The sequence below is a fragment of the Quercus robur genome, chromosome 4 (genome assembly GCF_932294415.1).
Source record: "Quercus robur chromosome 4, dhQueRobu3.1, whole genome shotgun sequence".
In the NCBI taxonomy this organism is placed as follows: Eukaryota; Viridiplantae; Streptophyta; class Magnoliopsida; order Fagales; family Fagaceae; genus Quercus; species Quercus robur.
The window spans coordinates 61011100-61035524 of record NC_065537.1 but is presented as its reverse complement, the minus strand read 5'-3'; the positions used below and the strand labels follow the sequence as shown (position 1 = coordinate 61035524).

Sequence of the window (24425 nt, the reverse complement as noted above, 5' to 3'; positions counted from 1 at the left end):
ATTAAGCCGTAAGCAGGCAGAGAGTACTATGTAGTGTAGTGAGACAAAATTAAAAAGCGCAAAGCAGGGACAAACCGCTTTCGGCTTCGTGGGGGCGTCCCTTAAAAACTCACCACTCTTACCATAACTAACACAAAATAAAAAACACACACACCTGTAAAAGCTGAAGCAGTAGTAGTATCTATCTGTAGCGCCATTACAGATTTTACACACACATCCCTCAAACCCTAAAAAACCCCCCAAAATCCCAATCCCTAAATTGAAGTAAAATGGATATAGAGCAAAAGCAAGCGGACCTGATCGAGCAGTTCGTGAAGCAAGCTTCGTCTCTCCATGGCTCCGCACTCGCTTCACTCGTCGCCGACGCCACCTCTCACCCTTCCCTCTTCGCCTTCTCCGAGATTCTCTCCGTCCCTTCCGTCCTACAGGTTCGCCTTATGTACTCAGAATTTGATTGAATTGGCACTGGAAAAATTAAAAAATAAAATTTGTAAGATATGTGAAAACTAATGGTTTTTCTTTTATATTATTAATATCTGACATTGCTATATGAAATTGAAAAGTTCATCATTTGGTTAAGGAAATAGGGGATTCTAAAATGTTTTTATGTTGGTAAATTATATATGAGTAAAAAAAAAATATATACAATACCTTATGTCAGTATATTAGGTTCTCGAATTAACTAGAATTAACTAGGAAGCATGGACAATTCATTTGCTGTGCCGTACTGATGTCGTAACCGCTGTGTCATGTTATAATTTTTCAGAAATTGCTCGTGTCGTTGTGTTGTACTTGTACCCATGTCCGGGTTCGTGCTTCTTAGCGAATTAAAGTCAAACATATGGATGCGTTGAATTTTAATTGTACTTGGAAAAGAAAACACCATTTGTGTTTCAATTGTCAATACCTTAGGTGCAGTATCTTAGGCTATCTTAGGCTAAGAAGCACAGATGCAATTTCTGGAAAATTATGACATAAAAAAGCTGGTACAACATCCTAAATGAAGTGTCCGTGCTTCTTAGATATTAGGTTCTCCAATTAAAGTCAAACATATGGATATGTTGAATTTTAGTTGTCCTTGGAAAAGAAAACACCATTTGTGTTTCAATTGTCAATACATCCATGTGTTTGAATTTTACTGGGGAACCTTATGTACTAACTTTTGCCTATTATATTTATGCTTTATCTTTTAGCTACATCAGTTGAACAATTGTCGAGATGTTTGTAAATGTATCCTATAGACGAATAAGAGGATTATTGATTCGTTGTTAGTGGGTTGTGTTTCACTATGTTGTTTTCATTATGTGTATCAGTTATTTTTCTTATTTTTTAGATGTTTCACTTGATTTTCATTTTCCATTTTTTGTGAAGGGTTTTCCTCTTTATTGTTGCTTGTGATTTTAGCTGCCCCTTTTGTTGGTATTGTTGGGTTTGAGGGCATTGAGGCATTTGGCTATTTAGTATCAAGTAAAATCAACTCAAAGTTATTCCCCTGTTGGGTTTTTAACTATAAAATTGTGCAGCTTGGAGGAACAGAAAATTCTGTATACCTTGATGTGCTTCGTTTATTCGCACACGGCACTTGGAGTGATTACAAAAGTAAGCAAATGAAATCTTGTTTAATTCTTTTTATCTGCATTCCTTTTTTGTACGTACAACTTGTTCATTTTTGAGGCATTGTTTTATGTGTCACTCAACAACTTGTTCATGTTTTGATAGATATTAATTGGAATATTTTGCTTATATACTTGGAAATTTGGTAAATTTTTAATTTTCTATACGGGGGAATACAATGTTGAAAATAGAAAGTTGTAATATTAGCAAGGCTAGTTGTCGTAGAGCTCACTATATGCTTTTCCTGATTTGATTTGGGTTTAAATCTTGGTGCCTTGAATATGATGGGATATTCTTTTATTATCCTTCTTTGTTTTCATTTATTTTGAGTGCCAAATGTTTTACCATTTTATTTTCATCTTCTAAATACATTCAGTGTAAGGTAAGGGTGATTATTTGATAGCAAGGAAAGATGCATTAAGGCTCTTCTTGAAAATAGCTTGGGCGTGAAAATTCTGAAATAACTCCATAATTTGCGGTTTAAAATATGCCAACATGATTGAAAGAAGGCCATAGAGAAGCCATCCAGGCCTGGAGCCATATCTCCATTAAAGCCTTGGATCACCCCAAACACCTCATCCTCCTCAAATGGTCTAACCAATCAAGCCTCTTCCTCCTCTGATATCCTAGAGAACTCTAAATCATTCAACAATCTTTGGCGAGAACGGAATGCTAGAAGTTTTGAGAGATTTGAATGGTCTATCCTTGAATTTAAAGCCTTTATCTTTTGTACTTTGTTAGATTGAATTGTTGCTTTTCATTCTTCTCCTTGTTTTCTCTTTTAGATATGTTTGAGCATTGTAATTTGAGAGTTTGATTGTACTTCCCGGGTTCCCCTGAGTACACCCCCGAGGTACTTGGTATATGTTTTTTTAATAAAATATTACGTTACTTGTATAAAAAAAATGTATATATATCTTCATCGTAAAAGCATAAAGTAGATATTTGCATGTATGTACTAAATTTCTTGTTATATCAAAGGTTAAATTACTCATTTGGTCCCTCAACTATTAGTTGTGTAAATGTCATCCCTCAAGTTTCAAAATCAAATCTTTGGTGGGGGTGGGGGGGGGGGTTGTGCATCCGTGGTTTACTCATTGGGGGTGGGTCCAAAGGGCCCTATCTTGGTGAGGTTCCAAATAATAAAAAAAAAAAAAAAAAAAAAAAAAATCAAGTCAATTTCATCCTTGGGCGCCCTCTCTTTGAAAATCTTAATGGAATTATTTGATAATGATGTTGATGAAAGAAGTTATGAAGTGTGCATTTGTTTGTGAGGTCAAGTAATCTTGCTAAGAATTTTAATGAAGAGGAGGCTCAATGGTGAAATTGGCTTGATTTTGAAAGTTGAGGGACGAAATTGATGCAATTAATAGTTGAGGGGCCAAATTGAACTTGGCCCAATAGTTGGAGTGCCAAATTGATAATTTAACCTGTGGAGGATCAATGTATATTTGTTACTTGGTTGTGTGAGATACGGGATAAGCTTCATGTGATTTATCTTTTTTGCTAAACATGTAGTGTGAATACCTCATGAAATTACCAATCTATTAATCGGCCATCAACAAACTTATTGAATAATGTGGCAATAAACTAACAGAAACTTGTATTGAACTATCCTGTTATCCTTTTCTGTATGATTTCTGTAATTTTTTAAACACTGTGTTCATCATCGTGAGTGTGAAGTGATTTACATATTTAATAAAATTTTATTTATAAAAAAAATTGTTATTTTAACAATTTCATTTCATTGAGCCTGACTTTTGAGTTTTGTTTCTGCAAGGCATAATGTGATGGAGTTTTGGAAATTTAAATACATATGTTTGTAGGTAATGCTGGCCGTCTTCCACAATTGGTTCCTGAACAAGTCCTCAAGCTGAAACAACTTACTGTGCTTACACTGGCTGAGACGAACAAGGTATCCTTCCTTGAGTTTCAACCCTTTTCTTTTCAGATTTATACATTTGACACTTGACAGGTTGATTTACCTGCCTGATTGAATGATAGTGGTTACAGCTCTAGGGTTTTGATTTTCAAGGAACTTTGTCATTTTAAAAATATTGTAACAGTGAAGTCAATTTGTGGCCTAATTCAGACAAGTTGCTTCTCTAGTATTCCTGCTCTTTATAGAGATAGTGAGTGATTCAAGGATCTATTTGGAAGCAAATGAATTCTGGTTGTAGTAAGTTATTATCAATTCTGTTGAGACACAGGAAGTATATTAAGTCAAGTTGAATTAAGTTATAAGTTTGGAATGTCTTGGGTGCATCCTTTCTCATCAATACAAGTTTTATAAAAAAAGGTTTAGAATATCTTCACTTCCCTGAAGTATATCCAAGCGAAAGACTTAGCAATGTGTGAGTGTCAGTGATCGATTATAGCTTGGGATTCGCTTACTGAAGTTAATGTGGTAAAAGTGGCTACCTTTTTAAACAGTTATTGTGTACATTCTTTACTATCAGATTAGATACTGAAGAGTGGAATCATAACTTTTTCAACTAACCTCTCCCTCTGAACCTGCTCTTGATGGATTTTGCAAGTTCTGTGTGTCTCTTGACCAATTATATTTTATGGGGAGTCATCTAGGTCATGGGTATTCAGTAGGCTTTTGCTTCTGTTTATATTCAGTGTCTTCTTTCTGATATTTCTTTTTATCTTTCTGAGTCTAATTGTTGTCCTTTCCCAGGTTCTACCTTATGATCAACTAATGCAGGAGTTAGATGTTATGAATGTACGTGAACTTGAAGATTTCCTAATCAATGAATGCATGTATGCGGTAGGTATTCCCCATTCAAAGTCTATATTGTTGCTCCAATCCTAATGACCTACGAAATTGGGATTTTACTCTTAACTGCTGAACAAACACTTTGATGGGGTGAGGAAGCAGGAATGCTATTACTAGAGATTTGTATTCACCACATTAAATGTGAAAGGAATCATTCCATTAGTTGTGCTTGTGCTGCATTTCTAAATTTTAATTATTTTTTCAGGGGTTAAATTATGTTTTGAGTGATGTTTGGAGTAAAACCATTCTCTCTCTTGCATAACACCATACTTTGATGTGAGAAAATGGTGCTTCAAATGCTATAATGACTTGATGGCGTAACTCTTTTTTGTTATTTCTTTCATAATATTACATATGATATGCATGCACTTGGTGGTCTTGAACCTATGATCCCACTTTCCACCCTATAGTCATAGGGGGAAGAGGCGCCATTTGAGCTAGCATCCATTGGTAATAATGTTATGAATTATATAGATGGCAGATTGAAGTTCTCTTTACACTGTCTCTCTCTGGCTTTGCCTTTTAGTGACATCTCTAAAATGGGCCTTTATTTAGAAATAAAAGCTGGGTGGGGGTGGTGTGGTGGAAAGTTGTACTATTATAATTGTTAAGATAGGGAAATGACATAAACAGAATGTGCTGATTGTTGTGGTGGAATTTGTTGCATTCTATTAGGGCATAGTCAGAGGGAAGCTGGATCAGCTGCGAAGATGCTTTGAGGTTTGAGCTCATTACCCTCACCTCTCTTTAAGTAGTTACTTATCCTTTTAGTGACTTATTTATGATTTTGTACTACAGGTTCAATTTGCAGCGGGGAGGGATCTGAGACCTGGTCAACTTGGGAGCATGATACAAACATTGTCAAACTGGTAACATCCCTTGTTCAAATAGCATTTGAGTAACTTCTATGCTCATGTTTGGTTGCTAAATCACTCTCCATTTCTTGAACAATTTATTTTCTATACTTATCAAGTGAAAATGCTATTTGAAAATACAAGAATAGGGTTGCATAGGTTGACGATCAGTGTAAAATTTAGTCACTCTATTATGAAAAAAAGAATAGGTGCAATGTGTCGTGTATATCATCCTGTCAAGCGCTTACAACTAAAAGTTTAATTGATCAGTAAAATCCAAGAAAGCATTGCATTGGATGCTACCCAAATCACATGAAAAATAGAGTAGGTGGAAAGATGGTTTTAACTTTTAAGAGAATTTCTATTCAGCTCTACATCATTAAAAGTTGGGTTATTTCTCTTCCTCTGAACTGTTCTCCTAATATAAAAGGGACCGTCCGCAGATCACTCCACTCTCTTGCCTCTTGCCTGTCAAGTTTCCCTCTTCAACTTGTAAATACCTCTACATTGATGTTTGGAAACTAGTGCCTCATTACTTGATTTGGTGCATTTGGCGTGAAAGGAATGTTAGAAGCTTTGAGGGTTGTGAACGTTCTTTGCTGGAGATTAAGTCTTTTTTCTTACACACTCTCTTTGAATGGAGTGTGGTTTTTTTCTCATTTTTCTTGTTCTTCATTTTCTACTTTTCTTGACCGTTGTTCTTTTGTTTCTTGATTTGTGCCCCCATACTACATCCCCAATGCACTCGGCTTGGCAATCTTTCTATTATTAATAATATTCTTATGTTATTTATTAAAAAAAAAAAAATTACCTCTACATTTTGAGGAATCACCCAATGGACCCTAAACAAAGTTTTAGGCTAATGACTACAAAGCAACTGTGCACTCCAACAATGCTGTTGTCCGTTGAACCTTTTCACTCTTATCTAAGGACCTACAGCCATGCATGATACAACCTTTGAGAGCTTCATAGAAAGGACAACCCTCAATCTTACCATTCATAAACAGTCTTCAAATGTCCTATACCCCCCTGCAACTGATCGACAATTGTCTTTCCATGTGGTAGTCCTGTGTGGTGCTGCATTTGCACGTATAAACCCTGGTGTCTTGATTTTTAATAAATGAAATATGTTACTAGCCATGAGTAAGCTGTGATTATCTCATGTTACATGGGTCCGTAGTATACTCCCTATGTACTTGGGAGTCAGCCCAGGTTCTATTTTCAATTAATTTTGTATTAATCTGGTAAAAAAAAAAAAACTCATCTTAAGTGACTTTTAATCTGTCCTTTTTAGTGAATAATATTATATGTGACTATATTAGCCTTTGTTATTGCCTCAAAGAGTAGCCATATGAACTTGGATTTCATACCTGGCTTAGTTAGGAGGCAGATATCAAACTAAAAGGCCTTTTCAAATTTAAGGGGACTCTTTTGTATCTCTCTCATCTGTTTTCCCCCAAACAGCCTTTCACATTTTTCTCTCTTTACTTTTCAAAAAAAAAAAAAATTAGCCTTCGTTTAATCTAGCTGGAAAAATTCAACAAAATTAGTGTTCCAATTCTTGATCTAGCTTGCCATATGCCACCATAGATATGGCTACTAGTTTACAATAAAAATTGCTTAGTCTAGTTGCTCCTTTACCTCTCTTCCCCACACTTCATGATCTATGAATCTTCTTCTAAAGATAATTGGATATTTTAGTTCTTGGTATTCTGTCTAATATTTATCTACAAATGTTGAGATAGGTTGGCTACGTCAGACAATCTACTTATCTCAATTCAAGAAAAGATTAAATGGGCTGATTCTATGAGCGAGTTGGATAAGAAACACCGAAAGGAGGTTGAAGATAGGGTGGAAGATGTAAAGAAGTCCATTTCACTCAAGGTCAGTTGAATCTGGTTTTATTTTTTGAATTGCTAATCCATATTGTCCTTATCCTCTGTAATAAAAAAATAGTAATCTAAATACGGAAGATAGGACATCACCTGGAAATGACATTGTCTTGTTTATTTTTTAAAACTTTGAAAAGGTTTCTGCATGTGCCTTTGGAAAGGGTACAATTGATTTTTGGTTGAAGCAGTTATTAAGCAAATGGGTTGTTGCAAGTTTGGAGGGTTTTTCTTTTTAAATAACAGAATAGTCAATATTTGTATATTAAAAAAAAAACAGAATGGTCAATATTTGAACGGAACCCAATTATGGTGTTATTAGATGATTTAACACAAACCAGTTAGTTGATCATACTCTAGCTCTAATGATACTTATCATCTTGTAGAGTAAGGTGGAGGGTGAGGTTGTGGGTTCAAGACCCCTTGGGTGTGTAATTTACCAATAAAAAAAAAAGTTGTTTGATTATGCAGACTAGTAAGTTTGTTTGGAATGGCCACTGCTCCCCAGAGAAGCAGCCCATGATGATCCTATGTTTATTCCAAAGGTTTTCAAGCTGAAGCTAACTTAGGGATTGGATTTGAAGTCATTCTGATGCGGTGAGGATGACATAGGTCTAGTGTAGTAGAAGGGTTCAAGAAAAAATTCCAGCAACAAACAAGATTAAAGCTAAGAAAAACATAATAGGATTGAAGTTGGAACAATCAAATATCAATTTATAAGTGCAAAGAAGAAATATTTAAATATGAAATTTCATAAGGTAGATAAAAAAAAAAAAAAAAAAAATCTGCCTAAAATGACTCAAAAGAGGCTATTTATAATAATAAGGGGCTTTGGTAGCCTTAGATCTAGCCCTTCACTTTACATATAACAATTAAATCCTAACCATCCAACTTTATTAAAAGTCACATGTTGGTCACATGACCATTTAAAATACTAAAGACATAATAATAAATAAAACAACATAGAGAAATAAAAGACTAGTCTTATAGTAACAGTTGGCCAGAAAAGATAAACTACTTGGTCTTTTTAGCTTTGGGCTTAGATGCTCCTGCATCACATTCAAACTTGGACATAAAATTGCAAGACTATAATTCATATGTACTAGAGTTTGGCTGGACTCATTTATATTTGTATTTTTGGGTGTAGCATGACCAGCTCACTTTAGATATAGCAGAAACTACACTTACACCCAGTGTTAACTTAAAACATGGGGCTCACTTGTGTGTTTTTTTTTTTTTTGAATTTACCCCTTGTATTTGTCTCTGTTACACTTAATACCTGTTTGGTATAGTTCTTTTTGTGCATTTGCTAAAACAAGGTTGTTTGAAAAAGCTGTACCTGTCAAAGTTTTAAAAAGCTGTACTCTGAAAATTTTGATAACATGTTACCAAATGGGCGACTAAGATAAAGATAGATACTTAAAACACGTTGGACAGAATATGCAATCAGTCTGGAGGCATTTAAAATATGAATGGGCAATTAAGATAAAGATAGACAGATACTTGAAACTTGTTGGACACAATATGCAACCATGCTGGAGGCATTTAAAAAAAATGAATGGCAGCCACAATATCCATCCATCTCAGCCACTACTCACATACTCATCAATTGAACGGACCTAAGTATAGGTTTTATGTAATGGAATCTTCTCAAAAGAAATGGAATCTTCTCAAAAGAAAGACATTGCAAAACACATTAGAGAACTCAATACAGATTCTGTAGAAATATGGACTTTCAATGATAGAGTAGATAACTCAATGCTGTTGAAGGTATGGTTGTTTCTTTCTGGCCAAACTGTCCACATGAGGCAAAGTGGGCAGCGCTCCAAATATCAGGCATTTTTATGTCTTCCAACCATTCCCTGCCAATAGAAAAACACAAACTCTATGATTCTATACATGATCCACTCCTTTTTAATCACCTGTAGCTATAATGTTATTATAAGAAAGCCTTTTCAAATGTTTGGGACATGTTGGTCGATGTGTCTTACTTACATTGTGGCAGAAGTTACAAACTGTAAGCAGGCCGACATTGACTTCCGAGGGCATGAGGAGATCTACTCTGAACCTGGTGGAGTGATGGACTATGAGGAAGACCGAAGTCGTCCGAAGAGGTAATTTAGTAGACCTTGGGATTTTAGTGATTTTGCATATGTGTTTTCATTGCCAAAGTTTTGATATGATTGTGTTTATGCTATTTTTGGTTTCAACTCTTGATTTGAAGCCAATATTTTCGTTTTTCATTTTATCTATGACATCCTATGCAACAATACTCTGAAATATGAACACCTAAAATTTTATTTTGGAGTACAAGCTCTCCTCTCTCTCTGTGTGATACATTAGTTATTTTTTTCTTTTTCTAAGTGAAGGCACTGGGGATTGAACCCGGAACTGAACCCACCACAAGGGTGGAAAAAATGCATTTGAATTCCTTATTTAGCTATATTTATTTTTAAATATCTAGATATGAAGTATGACTTAAAATCATTGGGGAAGTTAGCCAGCAGAATGGATTGTTGAGGGAGAGTTCTAATTATGATTGCATTCCATGCATTAACCTGGAATTGTCAATGAGCTTTAGCTCAAATGGTGCAACTTTGAATTAAGAACTAGTTGGAGGGTGAGGTTGTGTTTGGTTGCTTGTGTAACTTTGAATTAACCAAAAAAAGAAGTATTAGTTGGGATTTGGATTGTCATTTTGAATTGCCACAATTCTTTTCTTTGACTAAACTTGGAAAAATGCAGGAGGCGGCATCCAATAGGTTGAAGACATGCAGGGAGTGTAGCTCATTGGATTGGTGTTTAGGTTACTTGCCCGATCTTTTTTGTTCATTGCATTCCAGCAACAGATGATTCTGCCTTTGGGGACAGTCCTTTGATGGTGAAAATGTCTCTGTTGCTTCAGATATATATTTTGAAAATCATTAGCTTGTATTCCCGAGTTGGTGAGAACAGGATTGGATTTGATGGTGCGGCTAAAAACTATTTATGTAGTTAGATAATTGTAATTTGCTTTGTGTTATTTGATGTTGCTATTGAATCTCGTCTTGTGAAGAAAACATCTGCCTATATTAGATTCAGATGTATCAAAAAAGATGTCACTGGCTTCATGGTCCCGTCTTTGTTTTTTTTTGGGTCAGATAAGATATCACTAAGAAAGACCATGACATGGGAAAAACACGAGGTAGCCACAAAATTACAAAAGAGACATAAAGCTATGTACAAGAAGAAAGGGAATCTAAAAACATTGGGAGGGACTTGCAACAAACCCGTGACCAATCAAACAAAGTCCCTATAAATGACTCACACCAAAGCCAGATTGCTTTCCAAGGGAAGATAAAAAATGACAATGCCCTCAACCCACAATAAAAAGACTAGAGTCTCAAACTCTTCATTCGGCCTCAACTTCCACCTCATCCGGTCTCCAAAATCAGAAGGAATATGGGTCTGCAAGATGTGAATAAAAGCTGCCACTACATTTAATTCTCAATCATTCATTCAAAGCTCGATGGAACTGCACATCCCAACTCCTCTTCTCCTCCCCATGATGCAGCACCAATAAAGATTTGAAGTACCAAAGCCTCCTAATCTGTAGCAATTTCATACAAGACTGGGAAAGCCTCCTTTAGAGATTGATCTCCATACCAATAATAGCACCCTATTTCCGGTACCCACCTCATACCAAATATATCTACGAAAATCTTCCCAATCCATCCTAATAATTCTCCACAAACCACAACCATAAGGACCCCTTTTTAACTTAGAAGTCCATACCCCACTTGGTAGCGGAGAATCTTGTGTCGGTGGTGGGTCTTGCACCGGTGGGTATTTGTTTGTATTTGTTGCATGGGTCTAACCGTCCAGGTCTTGGTCCATTTGTGACTAACCTTGGTAACGAGTATAACCACTTTTGCCATTTCTCAACAAACCACATCAAATAACCTTTATGTTAAATCATTCAGATTTTTGCCCAGCTTTATATAGGTTGTAGAGCCAAAGCTACCTTTTAGAGTTTCGAATTGTTCTCAACTTACCAATTTTTTATGGGTTTTATTAGGTTATGTAGGTGTAGCTTACCATTTATATAATAAATAGTTTCTACATCAGGCATAAAACGCTTCAAAGACAGTCTATAGATCCTCAAAAAATAAAAATGGAAAGGACACCATTTATATAATAAAAAGTTGTATACATCAAGCATAGAAGACTTTAAATTGATCTTCCTTTCCAAACCACCATAACAATTTACCCAACAAGATTTTGTTGAAAGAAGTGATCTTCCTTATACCCAAACCACCATTTGTCATAAGAGTACAAACTATTTTCCACCTCACCAAGTGCAACCTGGGTTTTTTCACCCTTACCTCCCCATAAGAAGTCCCTTTGCAGCTTCTTAATCCTATTAGCCACACTTGTAGGAATAATGAACAAGGACATATTATAATTTGGAAGGCTTCATGGTCCTTGTCTTGCCTAGCAGTAGCAGTATCTCAGGTTCCGAGATATCTTTAAAGGAAAATGTTCAGCTCCAAAACATTTTGGAGAAAAATTCTTTCAACCTACTATGTGGCAGTTGATAAATAATATATGTGGATGGTTTTATGAGCAATTTAGAGAAGATTCCCTCAAACCGATTAGGAGGAAAACTGTGTCCATCTTTAAATATCTTGTTTTGCAGTTATTCCCATTTGACTTGCTGCATCTGCACTTGTGGTACTCATTTAGAGGGGTGCAATATCCATGTTGGAGTATGATAATGCTTTTTTGTCAGTTTGCATCTATTTGAAGAAGCCTTCTCAACAAGTAAGATCAAATGTGCAAAATTAATTACCCTATGCATGAAACGGATAGTGGATATTTTGAATAATTAAAGCCATGCACTGGGTATTCCAAAACATTTGTGTTGGCTGCCTGAATAGAATTCATCATGCAGATCGAGAAAGGACTGAAATGAATAGATTTCCACCTCTAAAATCTGAAATCTACTTGCTTCTTCAGTGTAGTTCTATACCTCGCTGAGCTTCATGCGTCTCCTCTTAGTTACTTGGAATGCTCATATATATGTATATAAATGCACATATACCAGAACTCTTCACATCATGCACTTCCCTCCCTAATTTAATCTACGTCTTGTTTTGCCATTATCCTTGAATCCTTCTATTTGTTTTCGGAATATCCTGGTGCTTTATTCATGCTCCACATATTTTATCCATGGAGGCAATACTTGGGTCTTGATTTGGATTATGTTGTGAAAGATGTATTACTGACTGTTGTTGGAGCTCTACGAACATTGCTCTTACCAATGAGGCCTAATTCATGGGATATGGTATTTTTTTATTATCTTATTTTGGTTATATCTCATGGGATATATCAAAGACAACATAGAAGGAGATGAGCACCAACACGCTTACTATTGAATGAGGCCTAATTCAAATCTTATTTTGATTATATCTCATTAGATATGTTTAAGATAACACAGAAGGAGATAGGTATCAACGCGCTCACTATTGGAGATAAAAGAGACATGAACCCAATATAGAAGTCTTGTTGGCCCAAGCTTGGCCACTAGACCATATACCGGGTTGGTATGAGTTTATACTTCAATTGTTTCATATTTATTACCTTGGTAACTAAAATTGTTGCACCTTTATTTTTGAATTTCCAATACAACTGTTCTACACGTTAATTGTCTAACTTCTTTTATACCTACATCATTGTCTTATCATGCCACTTTCTACTTACTGAAGCTAATTATTTATTATTTTAAACATTTGTATACCAATTGGCCGGGTTATATTCTTATGAAATTGTTTATAACGTGCTTGTTATTGCCTCTATATGTGTGTATATATATAAAAATTTTTTTGGGGGTAAAAAGAGAGGAAGTTTCATTTATTTAACCAGCAAATACATACGATTATCAATATTTATTATGGGTTGCAAACGTTATTCTTAGGCAGACCAGTATTTTGGGCCGTAACATAGGAACTTGGGCTTGCCTTTTGTAATGAGGTGGGTTGGACCATTTATTAGGAAGCGGATATATATATATATATATATATTAATTAAGTTATTAATCACATGTTGAAAGTTATTTATCTTATTCATTCATTAATTTATTCACCAATTTTTTTTTATCATCAATATTTATTTATTCTTGTTTCTGAGAGATGTGGCTTTTGGACAAAGAGGTTGATATTAATTAAGTTATTAATCACATGTTGAAAGTTATTTATCTTATTCGTTCATTAATTTATCCACCAATTTTTTTTTTTAAAATTTTTATCATCAATATTTATTTATTCTTGTTTCTGAGAGATGTGGCTTTTGGACAATGAGGTAGCTTTTATATTTATTTATTAAAATAATGATTAATTTCACGATGAGGTTGTGTTGTTACTTGTTAAGCAATCAACTTCAGCCTTTCTTTTAATTCATTTACTCTTTTATAATAATAATATGTTGAGAGGGACAAAAACCTAGTCATTCTGAATTCTATATAAGAGACACACATGATTTCGTCAGCCATTATATAGGTAATAATGGTTATAACTTTGGTTCTATTTTCTTAATATGTAGCAATCATGCAAAAAAACAAAATAATATGATAGAGAGGTGAGTGGGATTTTACAATTTGCTCTGTCTAAAACCAAAACCTGCTATTCTCGACATCTAAAGTGGACTCTTCCTACATGACACACCAAGAATATCTATCCATTGTGTGATTCATTAAAAAAAAAAACGTGAAGATTTCATATGTGTTAATCATTAAACTACATGGACAACGAACTAATAATTAATTTCTGTGTGGAATGGGTTGGATAAGCCATAATTGCACAAATTTGGATTGCTTGCCACTAGTTATAAACAATTAACAACCCATAATTTCCTATCAAAAAAATAAAAATAAAAAAACACCATCACTATCATGTTAAGAAGTAGTCCTGAGGAGGTAATGGCCCAAGGGCCCCCAAGGACTTTAAAAAGGAACCAATCCATTGTTGTAAATGAGACGTAAATGCTCAAGCTCGAATAAAGTTTACCAATAATGTTTAAAGTTGAGGAGCTCGTTAAAAAGTCCAACAACTTGATCTTAACTTGATTCTTTAGTGAAGCCAAGTTCGAGCTTATTATCAAGCTCTTGAGCTCAAGATCCAACACATACATTATTAAATCCATATCAAGCCCATTTGATTTGAACAAGTGGTCCTAACACGTAATTAATTTTAAACTTGGTAAGATATGGGTTTATTTGTCATATCAAGCTTATCACTAAGCTTACAAGCAAGCATAAACTCAACTTATTTTTATCTAGCCTTATTTTTCACAAGCCCGTTAATGAACAATTTGTTTTTTGGGCACAACTCGTTTGTTAAACAAGCCTAAAACTAAAACTCAAAATAAGCAAATATAAATAAGTTTTTTATTAAGTCAAGTCAGAATAGTTTATAAATGACGTAGTTCATTTATAGCCCTATGAAAAAAGTAATAATTCTTGAATAAATAATTATTTTACTAAAAAGAGAGAAGTACAACTTCGGTGGCGGACGATTGGATTACTACACCAGTGTTCTAGACTCTCCATTTTGTAAAGTTTCCGAGTAGTTTGGATCTGCAAGCAAAATTATCATAACGTATTAAAATGAGAAAAAAAAGAAGATTATTTATGAATTTGGATCTAGTGTAGTAGTTAAAACTGTTGCATCGTGTAATTGCCCTTTACGAGTAAAATTTATTACCTAAAACGAAATGTAAAAAGGTTAAAAAAAAAAAAAAAAAATCTGATCCAATGATTGAAATTAAAAACGATCATTTTAACTTTCAATCTCAAGATTTACAATTGCACAGTGTAATTACTTGTACCGGATCTAAATCCCATTCTTTTACGTATTTCCTTTAATCAATTATAAATGTTGTTGTTGCAATTCTACGTGGCGTGGTGGAAAGAATAGTACATGCTATTATTATGGAGAGAGAGAGAGAGAGAGAGAGAGAGAGCTTATACTAATTGCTTTGTCAATTATACTTTTTTTTTTTTTTTTTTTTTTTTTTTGAGAATCCTGTCCATTATACTATTTGTAAATAAAGAAATTAACTTAAAAGTATCTATAATTGAATGTTGGGGATCACCAATCAAATGTTATAAGATTAAGCTTTAAAAAAAAAAGAAAAAGTAATGTTAAAACTTAAAAAGATTGCTATTTTTTTCTCCTCCTCATCAAGTTCTGAAACTTTGGTTAGATCTCTTATAATATACGGTTTCTCTTGGCCTTGCTTGATGACATGATCAAATAATGAAGGCCTTAAAATTATGCGGGTCAAAGACTTCTAATTAAAATTATTGAAAATGTTCTAGTTATTTTATTCTCTCCCTCTTTTTATTTTATTTTATTTTATTATTATTTTATTTTATTTTTTGGGGGTTGGGACCAGGTGGGGATTGGACTTTCAAAGGTGCAATAATAGCTTTTTGTTCCCTGCGAGCAATAATTATAATTAATCAACAGGTGATTGATTTATTTTGTCAGACAAATAAAAAATGTATATTTTGATTCCAGTCATGTTGGATTCAATATTTTTCTTATAAATAACTAGTGAGGATTTTTTCAATTAATCAGAATAACATGTGGAATTCATGGTATAATTGAAAGGTCATACGTACACACTGTTTCTTTTTATTCCAACTTGTTCCTTGGAAAATATTGACAGATCTACTATGTATACTAAAGTTGAAAAGAAAAATGATAGTTTTTCGGACCTCTATGAAAGAATGAAAGCTTTAAATTCACATTTTGAAAAAGATATAGAATTTGGACCCCATCATAGATCATCTTTTACAGAAACTATGACAGATAATTGGTTTATAAATAGTAATTCAAAAGAAGTTGTAGATAATAATTTACAGACATTAAAAGCAACTGACAGATTAGTTGATAAAGATATTGGCCCTATTAAGGAAAGAGTAACACGTATAAAAGATAGAAGTGTAACACGTATAAAAGATAGAAGTACTATAGAAAATGACAGACTAAAAGAAATGGTGGAAAAGCAAAATAATAGAGAAATTTCTAGTTCAATACAAATTATATGTAAAGAGCTAGACACAGATAGACAGAAGAGCCTAATAAAGACAGACAAGAAAGAATCTCTACATGAGAAGTTGATAGATAAAGAGATGAAAGAAATGTTTGAAAGACAGAATAGTGAAGATGTAGGGAAAGTAATAAAAGGACAAAGAAGCCTAATAGAGACAAATGATAGAAGAAGAATTGAAAGACATAAAGATGAAGATGTTATACGTAGAAAGCTAGAAAAGCTAGAAGAAGAAATAGGAAAAGATGATAGTCCTAGATATAATAATGATAGCTTGAAAGAATTGTATGAAAGACAAAATAGTGAAATGGTACGTAGGATGTTAGATACAAAAGCAAAAGAAGGAATAGTGAAAGAAGTAGTTAATAGAAAAGACAAAAAGTGTAATAGTTTTAAAGAAGAAATTGACGAGAGACTTAAAACAATTGACAGAACTGAAAACCACAGTTTAATAGAACTAGCTAAAAAGATAGAACTTTTAAGATTACCAATGGAGACAGACAGAAAAAGAGACATAACAGTTTTAAATACTACAGAGTCATCAGATAATGAGAAAGCTGACAGACATGTTAATAGTACTATTTGTCATAAATGCAAAGGATATGGACATACTAAAAAACAATGTGACAGACATAATAGAATTATTAAACAAATTAGTAAATTAGAATTTGAGAAAGATATAATAAATGAATTAATGGAAATATTTAATGTTAGTAAAAAAGAAGTAGATCAAGTTAAGAAAGAGTTAAAATCAACCAACCCACTTAAAATTAATAAAAGAAAAAGAAAACAAAGAGACATAATAATAAAACTGATAGAAAATCTACCGAATCACTATAAAGACAAGAAAGAATATTTATTAACATTGAAAGACACTATAGAAATACCTATTGCTTGCATTAGGTGCAGGAAATATGGTCACCATGTTACGGATTGTAGAAAGGAAGAAAAAGCCAAGAAAGAAAAAGACAAGAAAGAAAAAGATGGTGTAGAGATAAAACCAATAGCTCTACTAACAGAAGAAGAAGTGGTAAAAAAGGAAATTAAAGAAATTAAAGAAGAAAATCGGACAGATATAAATGAACATAATATTGTAGAAATAATAAAAGAATTTTCTAATCCCATGATAGACCCCCTTGATCCTCCTACAGATAAAAAAGTTACAGATATTAATGTTTCAAACAATAGTAATAAATTTGATAAATAGAATTTCTTAAGTTTAATTGACAGAGTAATTTTCAAAAAATGGCATACAAAAATTACTTTAGAGTTTTCTTTGACAGAAATTGCTTCGACAGATTTAGGTGCTGATATGAAAAGATTAATACCCTTAAAGTATTATGAAAAATCATCTGAAAGATTAATTCAGGCCAATAGAGAAAAACTAATAATTAATTATAATATACCTATTGTTCATATATGCCATGATAGAATATATTTTGAGACAGCCTTTGTTTTAATTAAAGACTTTCCTTCTAAAATTATTTTAGGAACTCCTTTTATGGCTTTAATTTATCCTTTTTTAATGACAGATAAAGGAATTAAAACTAATGTGCTAGGAAAAGATATATTCTTTAAATTCATTGTGCCACTTGTCCTGAAAGAAATACACTCTTCCAAAGAGGTTACTATTTTAACAGATATCAATGAAAGAAGAATCTATAGAACTGAAAGAAGTTTATCATCTTTAAAGACAGAAATGCTACTTGTTAATCAATTGACAAAAAATGACAAAAAGAAAGATAAACAAGACAAAGAGACAGAGATATGTTCTTATTCTTTTATTGCTTTCTTACATAAAGTCCAATCTACAGAAGAATCCCTGAAAGACGGAAATATGAATACATGGACTAATAATATATGGACTGACAGATGGCAATTTGAGACTATTGCCCCCACACAAAATATAGATGGTACAATTATTTTTTCTTTTAATGACAGACATACTGATAGACTGATAGAAGCACTAAATGACAAATGTACACCCTTTATAGCATTTTTTATTCATATAACAGATATTTTAATAAAAGAATCTTTGACAGACTCTTCTTTATTAATCATTAAAGAAAATATTAATTGTGGTAATCTCTTGAGTAATGACAGATTTAATCTCACTATAGACAGAATTAATCCCCTGATAGATTGTCCTATTAATGAAAGACTTTACGAAGAGATATATAGTAGTACATGCATGGATAGAATCATACTAGATTTAAGGAATATTATTTACCTTGACAGATCCCACCATGACTACTCTAATATTATTGCTACTCAGCAAGAGCACAAAAGTGTGCAAAGAAAAGTTTGTTTTATAAATGTTGTTTGCTTTCTAAATGCTTTTATTATTTTTTTTGTAAAAAATTTCAAAAAAGTTTCACAAAAAGACAGAGGCAAAAGAATTTCAAAAGAAGTTTTGACAGAAAATATTTGTTCCAAATATAATCCTTTTCCCAAAACCCAATTGCAGACTACCATGAGTAAAAGATTCTCTCAGAAAGACAAGGGCAAGGCACCAGCGGTGCAACCCAAAGGTACCCGAAAACCTTCAGTAAAAATTTTGGAAATGCATGAAGGCGTCTCGAAAGAGACAATATCCCTTCAGGATACACTGCTAACAGAGGCAATGTATTCATGTGGTGATAAAAGTGTAATTCTGCAAAAAATACCCGACAGTGATTTTATGTTTCAAGACGGAGAATTTACAGACCTTCCTTTTCATATTAAACTACTTCTTGATAATTTACAGGCAGCCTTTACCCTCAGACAGAAACCCTTATTCCAAATGACCCTTCAGGCTTTGGAATTACATCTTGTTAACACTGGTGCAATTATTGAAGCACTTAGTTGTCAACTCCCTGGCAAGGAGGATGGAGATTCAAGCTCCACAATGACAGAATCACAGTCTCTAAAAAGCTATCTTATGGGAACAAGCTTTTCAAAGCTCCACCCTAAGATTCAGCAAAATACGAGACTTGCCATCACAGCTTTACTTCTTGAAATTCAACAGAAAATATTGACTCATAAAGCTCTAACAAGTTCTTATGACAGATGGATTCATCTTTTCACAGTATTAGTTTCTATAGCAATTATCAGGACAGAAGATATGACAGACGATACATGGCTATCTCATAAAGCTACATGGTATGAAAGTTTTGGAAACGCAGACAGAGTTTATGAAGGATTAGGAGACAGATACAATCCTTACCCGGGATTACTTATCAATACAGAGACAGAAGATCCAGTAATTTGTGATCCTTTTTGGCTATCTGAAATGCTAGAAGCTGGGTTTATCAGCAAATTAACCATAACTTCTGCAGATCAGATCAGTTTATTTCCTAATGTCATCCGAGAAGCAGCCATACAGATTGGAGGACTTAATTATATGAAATTACTAATCTGGAGTACTCTTCCAGCCTGGAATAATAGCTATTATATGGAAGTTCAACCAGCCCACATTTTAGTTCTTATCCATGATTGGGGTTGTATCCCTGAACATAATTGGTATACAGGAGATACTTATTTATCACTTGATGATCCAGGTACTCTGGCTCAAGAATGGTCTAATTTCATGAGTAACAAGATTAATGATGTACAAAAAGAATTAGACAGAGAAGGCTTCCACTTATATGACTACACCAACAGGATAGCTGTATATGGTCCAAGACCTTCAGCAAGAAAGCTTATTGGGCAAAGAAAGATTGTTAAGGATCCCAGATTAATGACAGCAAAGGATCGTGGCCCTATTTACCGTCTTATTTCATATTATGCCCTATGTAATAGTTATGGAATGTACCACGAGCATGATGAGGACAACTCTGATCTGCTAGATTATGATAACTACGCAAATACAGATTGATAGACAAAAGGCACAGACAGACAGAATACTCTTCCGACAGACAGCGACGACAGATTACTATTCATCGACGATAGATCACTATTCATCGACGACAGATCACTATTCACTAGAGACAGATCACTATTCACCGACATACATGGATAGCTTCCAGACAGATCCATTACAGTCCAGACAAATACAGACAGATCCAAAAAGATATTTTGACAGAATATTATTCACATGCAGATAGACTATTCAAGATAGACTTTTGACTTTTACTGTTCAAGATTCCACCGACAGATTAACTTGAGTTCACTTCACTTAACTCAGGTTACTTTTGAAGACTTACCATGGTTCACTTTATCTATAAATAGACAGACTTCGAAGACAGAAGATAGGTCCAGAACAGAGGTCCATTTCCAAGGTCCAGTTTTAAGGTCCAAGTTTCCATTTCAATTCCAAGGTCCAATCCTCAGAAAGACTTTTAGCTTTCCTTTTCCCTCTCTGAAAGACTTTTGTACTTTACTTTATCTTTTTGTAATCTTGTAACCTTTCCTTCAGACAGATTATCTTGTAGCCTTACCTTTCCAGACAAACAATCTTGTAACCCTTTACAGATTTTACTTTGTAATCTTGTAACTCTTCAGACAGCTTTTATTTTCAAAGCTTGTAAGAAAGACAGTTTGTTTTCAAGTATAATCAAAGACAGAAGTATTTTCAAGTAAGATTTTATTTGTTTCAGTTTCCATATTCCATACCCTGTTTTAATCTATTTTGACTATATCTATTTTGCTATTTTCTTCCTTATCAACTATTTTATCATTGTTTATGCTTCTATATTACTGCTGTGCTCACTCCTGGGTAGTCAATGGTATCAGAGCCATGGATGGTAGGTGTATGAGTTTTATTTCTTTGCAATTAAGAAGTTACTAGGAACTTATATTACTACATAGCCACTACTTGCTCCTTGTTAGCGTTGGTCAGCCTAGAGACTCGTTGGCAAACCATAGTTTCGCGTTGGTCAGCCCCTTTGTTGTAGCCGACGGACAGGCGTTGTTTGGGTGGTCCCGCAATGGAGTTTCCCGAGGAGGTGGTCCCGATAGCAAGGATACCAGTGGTTAGTAATAGTTCCGCCAGTAATTATTAATTGCTTAGAAAGAGAATAAATACATTTATCAGCTCATCATCTGTTTGCTTGTTCACACTTAGGCTAGGCACACACTAATTGAAACATGGACTATGATGATATAGTTTATGATGAAGGTTATAGCATGAAAGATATAGATGATAATTGGTCAAATAGTGATATGGAATATGAAACAGATTCTGATTCTGACAGTGAAATTGATAATTATAATTATAATGGTAACACAAATAATTGGAGTAATTTAACAGAAGATAAAATCAACCGACAGACTAATAAACACAATGATAGTTTTTTGGATAGAATTAATAGAAAATTGGAATCCTTGGAAAATATTGACAGATTTGCTATATACACTAAAGTTGAAAAGAAAAATGATAGCTTTTTGGACCTCTATGAAAGAATGAAAGCTTTAAATTCACATTTTGAAAAAGATATAGAATTTGGACCCCATCATAGATCATCTTTTACAGAAACTATGACAGATAATTGGTATATAAATAGTAATTCAAAAGATATAGATAAGAATTTACAGATGTTAAAAGCAACTGACAGAAGTGTTGATAAAAGAATTGACCCAATTATGGAAAGGGTAACACGTATAAAAGATAAAAGTACTATAGAAAATGACAGACTAAAAGAAATTTCTAGTTCGGTACTAGACACAGATAGACAAAAGAGCCTAATAGAGATAGACAAGAAAGAATATTTACATGAGAAGTTGATAGATAATGAGAAAGAAATAATAAAAAAAGGAATGGTAAAAAAGATGAAAGAAATGTTTGAACGACAGAATAGAGAAGATGTAGGAAAAGTGAAAGACATAGTAAAACAAAGAAACATGACAATGAAAGAGAGAAAAGATGATAGTTTTAGAAATAATGATGATAACTTGAAAGAATTGTATGAAAGACAAAACAAAAGACAAAACAATGAAATGGTACGTAGGAATTTAGATACAAAAGAGATAGAAGTAGAAGAAAAGATAAGACATGAAAGAGAAAAAGTCAACAATGGTGGGAAAAATAATTATGGTAATTTAAAAGAAAAGGCAAATAGTGATAGTGTAGTAAAAGTAAAAATGGAAGTAAAAGACAAAAAGTGTAATAGTTTTAAAGAAGAAATTGATGAGAGACTTAAAACAATTGACAGAACTGAAAACCACAGTTTAATAGAATTGGCTAAAAAGATAGAAATTTTAAGTTTACCAATGGAGACAGACAGATTAAGAGACATAACAGTTTTAAATACTACAGAATTATCAGATAATGAGAAAACTGATAGACATGTTAATAGTACTATTTGTCATAAATGCAAAGGATATGGACATACTAAAAAACAATGTGATAGACATAATAGAATTACTAAACAAATTAGTAAATTAGAATTTGAAAAAGATATTATAAAAGAATTGATGGAAATATTTAATGTTAAACAAAAAGAGATAGATCAAGTAAAGAAAGAGTTAAAATCAACCAACCCACTTAAAATTAATAAGAGAAAAAGAAAACAAAAAGACATAATAATAAAACTGATAGAAAATCTACCAAATCATTATAAAGACAAGAAAGAATATTTATTAAAATTGAAAGACACTATAGAAATACCTATTGCTTGCATTAAGTGCAGGAAATATGGTCACCATGTTACGGATTGTAGAAAGAAAGAAAAAGACAAGAAAGAAAAGGTAAAAATGAAATTAAAACAAGATGGTGTAGAGATAAAACCAATAGCTCTACTGACAGAAGAAGAAACGGTAAAAAAGGAAATTAAAGAAATTAAAGAAGAAAATTTGACAGACATAAATGAACATAATATTGTAGAAATAATAAAAGAATTTTCTAATCCCATGATAGACCCCCTTGTTCCTCCTACAGATAAAAAAGTTATAGATATTAATGTTTCAAACAATAGTAATAAATTTGATAGACAGAATTTCTTAAGTATAATTGACAGAGTAATTTTCAAAAAATGGCATACAGAAATTACCTTAGAGTTTTCCTTGACAGAAATTGCTTTGACAGATTCAGGTGCTGATATGAATTATATACAAGAAAGATTAATACCCTTAAAGTATTATGAAAAATCATCTGAAAGATTAATTCAGGCCAATGGAGAAAGACTAATAATTAATTGTAAAATACCCAATGTTCATATATGCCATGATAGAATATATTTTGAGACAGCCTTTGTTTTAATTAAAGACTTTCCTTCTAAAATTATTTTAGGAACTCCTTTTATGGCTTTAATTTATCCTTTTTTAATGACAGATAAAAGAATTAAAACTAATATATTGGAAAAAGATATATTCTCTAAATTCATTGTACCACTTGTCTTGAAAGAAATACACTCTCCCAAAAAGGTTACTATTTTAACAGATATCAACGAAAGAGGAATCTATAGAACTGAAAGAAGTTTGTCATCTTTAAAGACAGAAATGCTACTTGTTAATCAATTAATAGAAAATGACAAAAAAGAATATAAACAAGACAGAAAGACAGAGATATGTTTTTATTCTCCTTGTTTTTGTTCTCCTTTCTTACATAAAGTCCAATCTACAGAAGAATTCATAGAAGACAGAAATATGAATACAATCTTTTGTAATCAATATGCATGGACTAATAGTATATGGACTGACAGATGGCAATTTGAGACTATTGCCCCCACACAAAATATAGATGGAACAATTATTATTTCTTTTAATAATAATGACAGACATATTGATAGACTGATAGAAGTACTAAATGACAAATGTACACCCTTTATAGCATTTTTAAATATTCATATAACAGATATTTTAATAAAAGAATCTTTGACAGAATCTTCTTTATTAATCATTAAAGAAAATATTAATTGTGGTAATCTCTTGAATAATGACAGATTTAATCTCCCTATAGACAGAATTAATCCCCTGATAGATTGTCCTATTAATGAAAGACTTTACGAAGAGATATATAGTAGTACATGCATGGAAAGAATCGTACTAGATTTAAGGAATATTTTGAATCTCATTTACCTTGACAGATCCCATCATGACTACTCTAATATTATTGCTACTCAGCAAGAGCACAAAAGTGTGCAAAGAAAAGTTTGTTTTATAAATGTTGTTTGCTTTCTAAATGCTTTTATTACTTTTTTTGTAAAAAATTTCAAAAAAGTTTCACAAAAAGACAGAGGCAAAAGAATTTCAAAAGAAGTTTTGACAGAAAATATT

At 33.0% G+C, this 24425-nt stretch overlaps 1 protein-coding gene and 1 non-coding gene across 4 annotated transcripts; both read left to right on the top strand.

Moving 5' to 3' along the window:
• Positions 1 to 28: 28 nt before the first annotated feature.
• Positions 29 to 10255, top strand: LOC126723220 (COP9 signalosome complex subunit 7). Of its 3 annotated transcripts, none has more exons than XM_050426540.1 (9): positions 29 to 428; positions 1524 to 1599; positions 3441 to 3529; positions 4298 to 4387; positions 5072 to 5116; positions 5195 to 5265; positions 6996 to 7134; positions 9148 to 9253; positions 9885 to 10255. In XM_050426540.1, the coding sequence occupies exons 1-8, from the start codon at positions 270 to 272 to the stop codon at positions 9217 to 9219; spliced, it is 741 nt and encodes a 246-aa protein (XP_050282497.1). In that variant the 5' UTR covers positions 29 to 269; the 3' UTR covers positions 9220 to 9253; positions 9885 to 10255. The 3 variants fall into 3 exon arrangements, with proteins under 3 accessions (XP_050282497.1, XP_050282495.1, XP_050282496.1); XM_050426538.1 differs by having other exon boundaries at positions 30 to 428; positions 9165 to 9253; XM_050426539.1 differs by having other exon boundaries at positions 31 to 428; positions 9145 to 9253.
• Positions 6619 to 6726, top strand: LOC126724607 (small nucleolar RNA U19). The gene has a single exon (XR_007655050.1). It is a non-coding gene; the product is annotated as a small nucleolar RNA U19 (small nucleolar RNA).
• Positions 10256 to 24425: the final 14170 nt, after the last annotated feature.